Genomic DNA, 12,120 nt, shown 5'->3' on the forward strand with positions numbered 1-12,120 from the left:
TTCACTGCCATTATAAAGCTTGAAACACGATAATTTTTAATATAACTCTTAGTGTATTCATCTTAAAAAAGAAAGTCAGATACACCTAGGATGGCTTGAGGCTGAGTATGAATCATGGGGTAATTTTTATTTTTGGGTGAACTATCCCTTTAACTTCACCAGAGGCCAAGTCTATTGTTCTCTTTGATCTGGACTGAGAAGAGAAACCTGTGAGGTCCCTCACCCAAAGCACCGAGCCATCCCCAGTCAAAGCAAGGTGAAAGGGGGGCTGAGGGACACATACAGATACATAAAACCTCTCTTCACCCAAGACCATCAAATATAGACATCTGTTTAAAGACACCTGCCATCGATTTCCATTGCAAACATGATATTAGACTCAGTTTGCCGTGTTCTCTTTAGCATTTACCCCTGCTGACATATCATACCCAGAAGTTTGTGACCGTCGGTGAACCGTATGTCCCCTCAGGCCGGAAAGAGAGAGAAATGATAAGAGGCTTCCATATATTACAGATTGCAGTCTCATCTAAATGGAGTTCAACCAGAGGCTGAGGAAAACAAGGTCATCCATTAAAGCAACACAATTAAAGCTGCAGCCTGCATTCTTCATGACAAATTTTAGTACGAATAAAGCCAGATTATTACTAGCATTCAAGAGCCTTCCAGCAGGAGAGCTTTCATCGTGAGGTTTTTAAAAAGACGATTTGAGTAAGTACAGCAGAGCTGGGTTATTGTGGTAAGTAATATTTTTAGAATACTATAGAGCTGAAGGATTCAGTCCAAACATCACCTGGAGTCAACAATGACCTTTTTAACTGTAAACAGAATATTAGAAGCGAGAAACAAATAGATGTCTCTAAAATGCACATTTTTCTTTGATTATATTAAATGTATACATTGTCCACATGGTTTGGACATTGCTATGATTTAATTAATTGTTAACGTTTCACCAATTCACAACACTCTGCAGTTCAGGGTTGCCAAGTGTCCTCAGAATTGGGCTACTTTCAAACTGTTGCCATGGGTTGATTTTTTTCTGTGGGTTAACGGTTATTTGCTCTAAATGTGTAGGCCTATTCAAATATTTAGTCATCTAATGTTCTACCAATGATAAAAATGTGCTAGGTATACGTTTTCTTTATAAAGTGAAGTGACATTCAGCCAAGTATGGTGACCCATACTCAGAATTCGTGCTCTGCATTTAACCCATCCAACGTGCACACACACAGCAGTGAACACACACACACCGTGAACACACACCCGGAGTAGTGGGCAGCCATTTTATGCTGCAGCGCCCGGGGAGCAGTTGGGGGTTCGGTGCCTTGCTCAAGGGCACCTCAGTCATGGTATCGAGGGTGGAGAGAGCGCTGGACATTCACTCCCCCCACCTACAATTCCTGCCGGCCGGAGACTCGAACCCGCAACCTTTGGATTACAAGTCCAACTCTCTAACCATTAGGCCACGACTTTAGGAGGAAGACTGAGCTCCTGTGAGCTCCTTTATATAAGCAGACTCTGCTTATCATTAAATCTATATAGTGACTTTGATTTTTTGTTTGATTTTGTATTACGATTAACAATGACTGTAAAATATGTTTTGTTTGAAGACCTGGCAACACTGGCCTGCTCTAATCTGTTAACATGGATGCAGAAAAAGCATAAGATTTCATAAGACTTGAGCTTGACAGTCACTGGTAGGTTGTAGGTTTTCATTTTATTGAAAAGAGCAGTCTAAATCTTGTTTAAATGTCTTTATAGGCAGTACCTATCCATCTTCACTGAAAAGTGTGGCCAGGATATGCTTCAGAAATCCATCTTTTGTCTACCGTAGAAGAAAAAAAAACAATGTGGGTTTCAGTGAGGGTAAATGAATGATCATTTTTTGGGACTTTACAATACAGATCTAAGAAAGATCCACATACACTGGAAAGCCTACTGAATCACTTCATCCATCTTTAGTTCATCTAATCAAGCATGATGCGAACACCTCTTTAATCTGTCAGGCCAAAAGCAGAGCAGATGTCTGGCACCCATCACTGGTACTGTGGTCAATCTGGTCTCAAATTGTCTTATGTAGTTTAATGAATAGCCCCAGTTAATGTCGTCATTAAACAACCAAACAAACTTTGGTTTTCATTTGCTCTCCTCTGTGTCAACATGACGGTAACGTTTTCTCCTGAGCAGCTGCTCTATGTCACTGCTTTACACTTACAAACCACACACACACTGCGTACACCTTCGGTCATTCCTCTTCAGGTGTGTGTTAAGGTGTGCACTAGATGCTGCTAATTTAAGAAGATGTTAAGCTGCATGGGTGGGCCTTGCCTGAGTATAGTACCTGTCACCTACAGACTGACTTTGGCAGCCCCAGACTGTTTTAAATTGCTTCTCAGGAGGCCAGGAAGTGACAACAGTGTTAAATGTCTGAAATAGATAAATGTAGACGTAAAAATAATATTTCTGTTTGTCTGAGAATGATTCATTTGACTGCAGGCATGCAATAGTATTTTGGTAAATATTTTGTGCCATGAGCTGTAACCATAAGGAACTTTTTCTTCCTGATCTGGTCCCTTAAAGATAGATTACCCAAAAATAAAAATAGTGTCACTTACCCTCAAACCTATATGATTTTCTTCTTTCAATGAACACAAAATGAGATATTTTGAAGAATGCCCCAGCTGCACTTTTTTATACATTTAAAGTGGATGTTAATTTTTAATTCCAAGCTCCAAAAGAACAATATATACTGCAGTGGCTACATAAACTAATCGAATGAATATGATAATCGATTAATCGCATCTGCTGCATGCTGTACATGGAAAACAATGCATATCTAAGGACAAAACACGTGGAAAATAGCGAGGAACACGGAATGAGCTGCTGCGAGAAAAGTGCACCACCTAAAGTTGTCCTGTACATGGGAATGCTTTATATTGACCCATTTAATCCACCGGTCACAATAGTGACCGTAAAAAAGGTTTTAATTTATAAAGCTCTAAAAACCTTACTTACTGATGTTTTAGTGCACTTCCTGCAAATATGGAAAAAAATAAAGGGTCTCAATTAAATATGTGCAGTTTCACATGATTAGTGCAAATTGTCACATGACCAGAGTAGTTTATTTCCTGTTTGCACCTGGAGAAGATGATAACTGCATCAAAGCTCCAAAAGTATGTCAACATAAAGATATGACAAAGATTTTTGGTACACATTATCTTTAGCGTGTCTAGTATTAATATATGAATTCACAATTATTCAGTTTTGTTGAGTGTGGTCATAGAATGAGTAAACATGTTGATGGTCACAATAGTGACCGGTGGGATAACAGTGAACTTAGGTATACAATATAAATCAGTTGCACTTGTTAGTGAAAATTGCAATAAAATGTTGCAATGACAAAATATTGCACTAAATAAAAAATTCAAATGTTATAAAAAAAAATTACAATAGTGATGTTGTAATACTCGTAGCATTAATATAAAATTTGATGTAATATTTTACAAAAATTAACAATTTTGAAATGCGGTGATGGTTGAATTTTTTAGTTTTTTATCTCAATGTTCCTATCAATGTTGCATAAGGTTTTTTTTATGCATAATAGTAACCCTAGAATGTGATCAAACCGTTTAAAATAGCTGGGCTAAGATATATAACAATTTTTATGACTGCAGAAATATGTTATTTCAGTACACACATTATCCCACCGGTCACAATTGTGACCGAACATAAAACACAATTTTTCACACACTTTTCCAAAAAAAATGATTATTGATTATTTCAAAGGGTTACTTATGACACATCATTTGGATATTTTCATGTCTGGGAAAAATTTGTGATTAAACGGGTTAAGAGCTTCAAGCACATGAATTAGTATATAATTAAATGCAACTTTCCCTGTCAGGTGCTCTGAAAGATGCATGTCCTATTATGCATTACAGACAAGATGGCTAAAATGTACATTTTACTATATTATATATACTTTTTGTTGGACGTTAAATAAGGGTTAAAATGCTACATGTAACATAAATAATTGCATTTTTATGAGACCAATAACTGTACAGGCATTATTGGGGTGTAAATGTAATATCCACATGGGCAAACAAGTCTGTTCTTTTGTTTTTCTTTATTGTAGTGTACATACATGTTTACAACCTCTTTCTTTGCACATAATATGCTTAAACAGATACAGTGCATGTGCTATATTCTCACAGCCTTTAATTTGGACAACAACATTTGGTCATTTTATATTTGATTATCAGTTAATCAAAGGTCTAATTATCAAATCAGTAGATTAAAAACTGATTAGCATTAATTGCAACGAGCAGCATGAGTATAACTCTTTCTATAATCTGCTGCAGCTCTTGGACATAATTTTTATTCCCATATTTTGAATTTCCAATCCATAGGTCCATACGTTTTTGTTGCCGAATTTTGCATATTCTCCTCCTGAAATGTTGCATGCTCATTACAAGAAGAAAAGGCTGATAAATGTACATCGAGAGACGCTAGTTTATCGCCACTGGCCTATCAGGTCTATCGCCCTGCCCTGCATTTAGCATCTCAAAGCTGTGGAGATAGCCATCATTTTCTGTCACCCAATGAATACCGTCTAGAAATAACCTTTCCAGTTTAGACTTGCAAATACTTAATGCTTCTGATTTCAGAGCATTTTCATTAGCCAAGGTGTGAAATAGTCATGACTCCAGCACCCCTTAAAGATTGATCTCTGGACTTCTCCAGTCTGGAAGAGCATTTTAATCCTAGTACTCTGGTTTAAAGGCATGTGCCATGCACAGACAGGTTAGTAATAACAGTGCTTTTGGCCTCTAACGTTAGATATTTTAGAAGTCAGTCTATGAAACAACACACTGTTAATGAAGTTCTTAATTGGCTGTAAGAGGCACAGCTTCAAACACAACTCCTTCTCAATAGATGGTAATGACAATCTTTGTGAAGAAGTCTGATCACATGTTGTGTGTGAACTTCCCCTGCAGACAGTGGGAAGGTCCAGCTACAGGTCACAACCTGGACTTGATACCTCAAACATCAACTGTGCCTGTTAGCCCAGGTTAGCTTTGTTCTTAATCAATGCTAACAGAATGAAAAGGGTATCAGATAACAAACATTGCATTTCAAAAAGCCACATCATAAAGGGAAGTGCTGATTTATGGTGTAAATACAAGGATTAAAGACTTTCAAATTTAGGATCATTACCCCCACTTGTGCTTAACTGTATTGAAGGTCTACTTGCAGTGTACTTCAACTGTACTTGTAGATAATATATTAATGAAATAAAGAACACTTTCATGACACCCTTAAGTACACTTAAAAAATAGCAATTTGTAATAATGTAATAAAAAAATATTAATTTGTAATAATGCCAACTAAAATGTTTACTTTAAATTGTAATTTATTTTTATTTAGTTGTTAAATTACATGAAAGATGTACATATATCCTATTTAAGTGGGTCAAAAAAGTACTCTGAAGTTATTCAATATAAATTTGAACTTTTTTGTAGTATATTATTTCTGTAATAAGTTTAAACGTGTGCTGAAGTGTACTTCTTTTTCACAAGGGTCAGTATAGTACACAGTAAATGCTAAATGTCTATTTTTAATCAAATAAAATGCATCAATAAGAAAAAAAAAAACTACATAATTAATAAATAAAAAAACACCCTCTGTATTAATCAACTGAAGAGGAAATGCCGGCATAGCAATTTGGTTGCTAGCAGACTTGCTAGTTACATCATCTTCTTAAAGTCTGGAACACCTTTGTGGTCAGAAGTTGGCAATATCAAGCATAAACATCCTACATGCTTCAAATGGAAAGCAGAACATTTTAGTACGATCAACAGCAAAGGTCAGGGGTACTAAAGGTCGTGAACTTTGAGGAAACAGCTTTATTAGCTTAATAACAGCAGAACTTTGAGACAATCACTAGTCACCAAAGAGCAAAGTCAAAGGAAGACATAACAATAACTTGATTTTAAGATTAGTATTTTTCATGGATTTATTTGTAAATCATAAAGTAAACACAGCACCATCCTTTCACTAATTAAATTATAATTGTGTTGTTTTCATGAGCTTCATGTTTTCAGTAATATCTTCACTATGCGTTTTCCCCTTTGACCTCTTCCCCTCTTACATTCCTGTCTCTTCTCGGTATGACAAGAGATGATGAAGTGGGCTTCGGAAGGAAATTCAGAAGCAGGGGTCTTTTTTGGGGAATGTACATGCTTGGGAGTCCCTTTCATTTTGATTTAAGACAGTCAGGAGAGCATCCAAAACGGCTTGTTTGCTGGTGCGCGGTTCCTGCACAGGTCTGGCAGCACTAAAAGATTAGTCAATGCTCAGATGCTTAACATTTGACTCCAGACTAATAAAAACGAATGACAGAGTTGGGGTCAGAGGGTTGAGATCAAGGCACATAGGATGTCCTCTCAATTTCCAGCCATCCAGATTAATGGGGCCCCTGTGGTAGGAGCAGCGAGTGGCTATTTTTCAGTATCACTTACTCAGTGAGGCCTCTGAACCCTTAAGCCTCAGTCCACTGCCCACCTGTTGCCCCATTAACTACTAATGGGCTGCACAACCGCCAGTTTGCAGAGGAAGGGTGACGCAAGGGTGAGTTAGTTTTGTAGTTTCTTTGAAAAGCTTTGATTGTTCTATTTGTAGTTGACAAATAGCTTGACAAATGTTCATGAACCTTCTTCAACACCGAGATTTTAGGTCAAAATGTAAATGAGTTGTATTTGAAAAGTGCATTTTAGGCGCTTTAACAATGTTTAACATGCAAATTACAAAGTACAAATATGTTGTTTCTAAATTTGAGCGGTCATTAAAAATGTATAATAATTCTAAAATAATTTTCTAAAATAAATTACTGTTAATTGTAAGACACAACATATTGTAGGCCTATGATATTTTAGGTCAATCTCGGAGAGATTTTTAATTGGTATGATTTATATTCATAATTTTTTTTTGGCAACCTTGATGTAACTGGACATCAATACATTTTCACACATTACAATAAAAAGATGCTGTGAAACAAAAACAAGCAAACAAAAACGCATTTGTTATAAGAATAAGAATTTTCAATAGGTACGTAGTGCTTTAATCTTTTGAATTGTGACTAAAAACATCATCGTGAACTGTTCATCTCAATTTGTCCTTCCGAAATCACTTACATAATTTTATATGAGAAAATAACTAATCTGTTCATGAGCTGTGTAACTCAGTATGATATTAAAATAGCTGATATTAAAATACATACCTCTGTTGACTTGCAACAACACATTTGCACTTTAAGATATTAAAGGTTAATAATAATAATAAACTGAGCATTTTAACTTGATAGTGAAGTGTACTGATGTGTACTGCACCAACTTCGTGTTTCTATAGACATCATGACAGAAAATTGTCAAACCATTTCAGTTTTGTAAACTTTAGGCTGCTGTAGGCCTACATGGCATTGGATTTTATTGTATCTGTCAAATACCGAACAATATGCTATTGTGTCAGATGTGTGAATCACAATCATCTTATCCTTTGTAACATTGTTAAAATGACACCATATGGTTGCCTGTCATCACCATTTCAACGCCTCCATTTTTATACTAATTGCCTCAGAATGTTTCTAATTCTTATATCTTCATCTAACAAGTTTGATTTCATCTTTTCCATCATACTGAGTTACACAGCTCATGAACAGATTAATTATTTTCTCATATAAAATTATGTAAGTAATTTCGGAAGGACAAATTGAGATGAAAAGTTCACGATGATGTTTTTAGTCACAATTCAAAAGATTAAAGCACTACTTACATATTGAAAATTCTTATTCTTATAACAAATGCGTTTTTGTTTGCTTGTTTTTGTTTCACAGCATCTTTTTATTGTAATGTGTGAAAATGTATTGATGTCCAGTTACATCAAGGTTGCCAAAAAAATGTATGAATATAAATCATACCAATTAAAAATCTCTCCGAGATTGACCTAAAATATCATAGGCCTACAATATGTTGTGTTTTACAATTAACAGTAGCTAATGCAATTTGCTGGCTGTCAGGAGGCGGTGGAAGTCCTTTAAATACAGGTCAAACTACATGAAAGCAGCCACACGATGGCAGTGTCATATTCACAAAGCCCCAGATTTTTTTGCCCATTACCGCATACGCTCTGCATATGAACCCTCAAAAATGGGGAAATAAGCTTAATTTCAAATCGGATGCAAAGCGGTTTCTTGCCTTATTGTGGAACTAATGTGCTCATTTTAAATAGTCATCAGTGTGCTGTCGCGATGTCAACGCACCTGGGTCATTCCTGGGATTCAGTAACATTTCAACTTGGAATAGGCCTATACATGTTTTTCAACTACATGTGTGCCTGTGTTTGGTGATGAGTTTTCGGCTCAAAGTCTGCATTTAAAGTCACACCAGAGGTGTTCAACTGGGATTAGGATTTTGCTTTATGCAGACCAGCCGAGTTCTTCCACCTGACTGAATCAATCCTTTCTGAACCTTGCCTTAAATGTCATGTTAGAATAGAAAAGGGTCTTGTCCAAACTGTTGCTATTAAAATTAGAAGCACACAATTCCCTAGAATATCATTATATGCTTAAACATTAAGATTTGTACTCATGGAAATTACTAAAGTATTCAAACTTGTTCATTACAAGGGGGTGTCCCAATACTTTTGGCAATATAGTGTAGCTTAAAGTCTATTTTTTATCAGATATTTTGCAATTTTTGAAAAAATATTTTTTACAAGAAAGGAACACAAATAAATGGTTACATTGTTGCCAAATATCACAGACCATATGCACATTTTCTTAATAATTGTCTAAGTACAAACTCAGTGAAGTGCCCCAGGGACATGACAGAATGCTTGGTTTAAGATAGGTATAAGACATTATTTTATGCTACAAAATATTAAAATGCAATAATTATTTTTATTCGTTATAATGGGCATCCCAAAGTTTTGTGAAAAGCTTCTAACAATTAATTTTGGTGAACCACCACTTTAGAAACTTTGAGGGACTGCAATATTACCGAATTCCAGGAATGACCCACCTATGTTTTACAGTTTCCCTCAGATACGGCGGGAAAGTTGCTACTCTACAAAGTCATGAATATTTAATGAGGTAAGAACCCCTCTAAAAGCATATGCTCTGAATCAGAATTTCATGGTTAAAAACATTTTTGCCCTGCTGCTGTTTAAGTAGACAGTGTTAAGTGTGCTGCGAAAGACCACGTATTGTTTTTGTCTGAAAGCGTTCTTTATTCGCGCGAGGAAACTGCACTGCACTGCAGTGCAAACTAAACGCCACCACTGCATACCTGTCTGTCCACCGAACTCAATGAAAAGCGCTCGGCACATGGATCATGTGCAATATGACTACACTTCCCATGCTGCACTGCGCTCGCGTCGTTCCGCTGCTGTCACTTTGCCGATGTGAGAATCTCCCAGCAGCATCTCAGCCGAGCAGCAGCGCAAAAATGCACTGAAATACGCATCTTAGGACATTTCCACCCTCTTTCGGTTTGCCATGAGGGCGTGTGATGGGAATAACGGGGATGTTCGCACCGGATTACGTCCCTTTATTTTGAGAGAAATGCGGATTGTTTTGCGCTCGAGGTGTTAACGCAGAAAAAAAATTAAATACAAAAATGAAGAAGCAATTCAATCGGATGCGACAGCTCGCCAACCAGACTGTTGGCAGGTGAGTGCTATGATCTTAAATACGATCGTTTTACACCATGACGAAGTTTATTTATTATTTAGTTACATAGCCTATTTATTTGCAGAAAAGAATCCCTAACTCACATATATTTTCCCATTCAAACTTTCACTGTTTTCTAAATATATAAATGCATATTTAAACAGTTTTAGTAGCCATTACTACTAATAGCGTCTAGCTATTGCGCAATGCATCTTAAAATAGCTTTATGCACTTATCACACCCATGCAATATTAGGCATCATTATTATAAAGGCATGATTGGAGGTTGTGCTTGCATCCGTGTGTTGTGCGTAACGGGTTCACTGCAGAGGCATTTCTTCCAGCAAAATGTTTCTCGGAGGTTCCCCATGGCACTGACACTACACCCCCTGCTCAAGGCTCCCGGATGCATTTCCATCAAATGCAGCTTAATGTAGCACTGCTGTATCAGCTCATGATTTGAATGAGAGGTGTGAGAGTGACATGTCTCTAGTGCCAGCTGATGCGGATGGATGCGGATGAGAGGAAAATGGCAAAGGTGCAATGTTTTCATTGCACACTGATCTCTGGAAAAAAAAAAAAAAGAGGAGGAGTTGGGTGCAGTACATCAGCAAGATCTGTCAGTGATGGAGAAGGTCATCATTGCTTCAGAAAGCACGGCTTCCAATTTCCAAATCCAGAGTATTATAGTGCGGATTTGCGAAAAAGTTGCTGCCCCATTTATCTTGTTTATGCTGGAGTGGGTGTGCGATGATTGACCTTTCGCATGTTTGGATTGTTCTTTACGTTCTTCACTCTCCCACCTCTCTTCTTGTCATGCACGGGGCGTTGTTAAAGGCCAGAAGGTGTGTGTCACTATCGGGCAGCTCCTTGCTGGGTGATTATGCCACAGTGTTGGGGGTCATCATTTCAAATCCATTCTCAGTGGGTGGGTAGAAGGGAAGCATTTTGCTTTTACCGCCTCTGGCTGGCATCAGCAGGCCAGTGGAAAAGGGCAAGCCGAGCTCCTCCAACCTGGTTCCAGCATTGCTCAGGGCATGAGATTGTGTGTGTGTTTGTGCGTAAGCCCTGCATTAGTATTCTCTACCTTTCCCTGGTAATGTCCAGGGACTGTGGCAGCGGCCCACTGTGGCATTCTGTCTGTAGCTGTGTGGTAATGAGAAACAACATGTTTCCTAAACAACAAAGTGTCCTGACTCATTAATAATATGTTCCAGGGTCTGGGAGGGCACGCTGGACTGATGTTTGCTTTGGAAAATAGATTTGCATGTTCCTGTCATGTATTAGAAGTACAGAGTCACATCTCCCAATATCAGCTGAGAGTTGCACTTAGACACTGTATTCATGACCTTGACAGATTGTGCAGAGGTAATGCAGATGATCCATGACTCTTGTTACGTCACTGACTTTTGTTATCCATTATCAACATCAGTTTTCTTTGTGAATATTTACAGTCAGCATGAAATCATTATACTGTAGATTTTATTTTCTTTATGTGTGTTGATCTTATTGTGAACAATTTTTAATGCATAAATGTATTTTTGACCAAATTTGAATTTAAATGTCATAACTTGTTCTTTCTGTGATATGATCGACTTCTCTCTGCTTATGTATGCAGTCAAGCCAATCGCATTCAGATCTGCCTTCATTTCAGTATTCAATGCTCGCTTTTCACTTTAAAGTTGACATGAAACAAATTACAATCGTTGTTGTTTCTTATTATGATGCATTTCCAGTTATTTTATTATTTTCTGTTTGTTATTTTCTGATTATTTTCGGAACTTGATAAACGAAAACTCCAAAATTACTAAAAGTATTTATTAACATGAATGCATGAGAAGTCTTTTTTTATAATATAGAAAACAGCAGACTCAGACTCAAAACAGTGAAAGCAACATTTCAATAACCTACCATTTATAAGTTTGGGGTCGGTAAGTTTTTATTATTTTTTTAAAGAAATTAGTACTTTTAATCAGCAATTAAACATTAAATGAGACAAAAATAGCAGTAAATACATTTATAATGTTACAAATTTTTTTATATTTAAAACAAAAGAAATTAAGCAGCCCAAGTGTTGTCAATATAATAAGAAATGAGCAGCAAATATAGAAAACATATTAGAATGATTTCTGAAGGATCACGTGACACTGAAGACTGGAGAAAATGCAGCTTATCACAGGAATATCACAGGAATACATAACATTTTAAAATATATTCAGTACAGCCTTGCTTTCAAAAACATTACTAAATACTGACCCCAGACTTAAATGATAGTGTTATTCAAACCAAATTTTGTATAATGAGCCATGTTTGAAGCCACTGCAAAATAGCGGATACACAAAATAGTTGATAAATGTATAGCAACCATAAACAACTAAACTCCTCTTCATGTTGTAT

The 12,120-nt window shown here is 36.7% G+C and overlaps 1 protein-coding gene across 1 annotated transcript in view; it reads left to right on the top strand.

Moving 5' to 3' along the window:
* Positions 1-9,671: 9,671 nt before the first annotated feature.
* LOC306865035 (rho GTPase-activating protein 44-like) overlaps positions 9,672-12,120 on the top strand; it is a gene marked incomplete at both ends in the record, with an annotated part of 75,268 nt that continues 72,819 nt past the window's right edge. Inside the window, one exon of the mRNA XM_079409367.1 lies at positions 9,672-9,724. Coding sequence (XP_079265493.1) covers positions 9,672-9,724 — 53 coding nt within the window. The remainder of the gene's footprint in view (positions 9,725-12,120) is intronic.

This window comes from Barbus barbus (genome assembly GCF_936440315.1).
Source record: "Barbus barbus genome assembly, chromosome: 4".
NCBI lineage: Eukaryota > Metazoa > Chordata > Actinopteri > Cypriniformes > Cyprinidae > Barbus > Barbus barbus.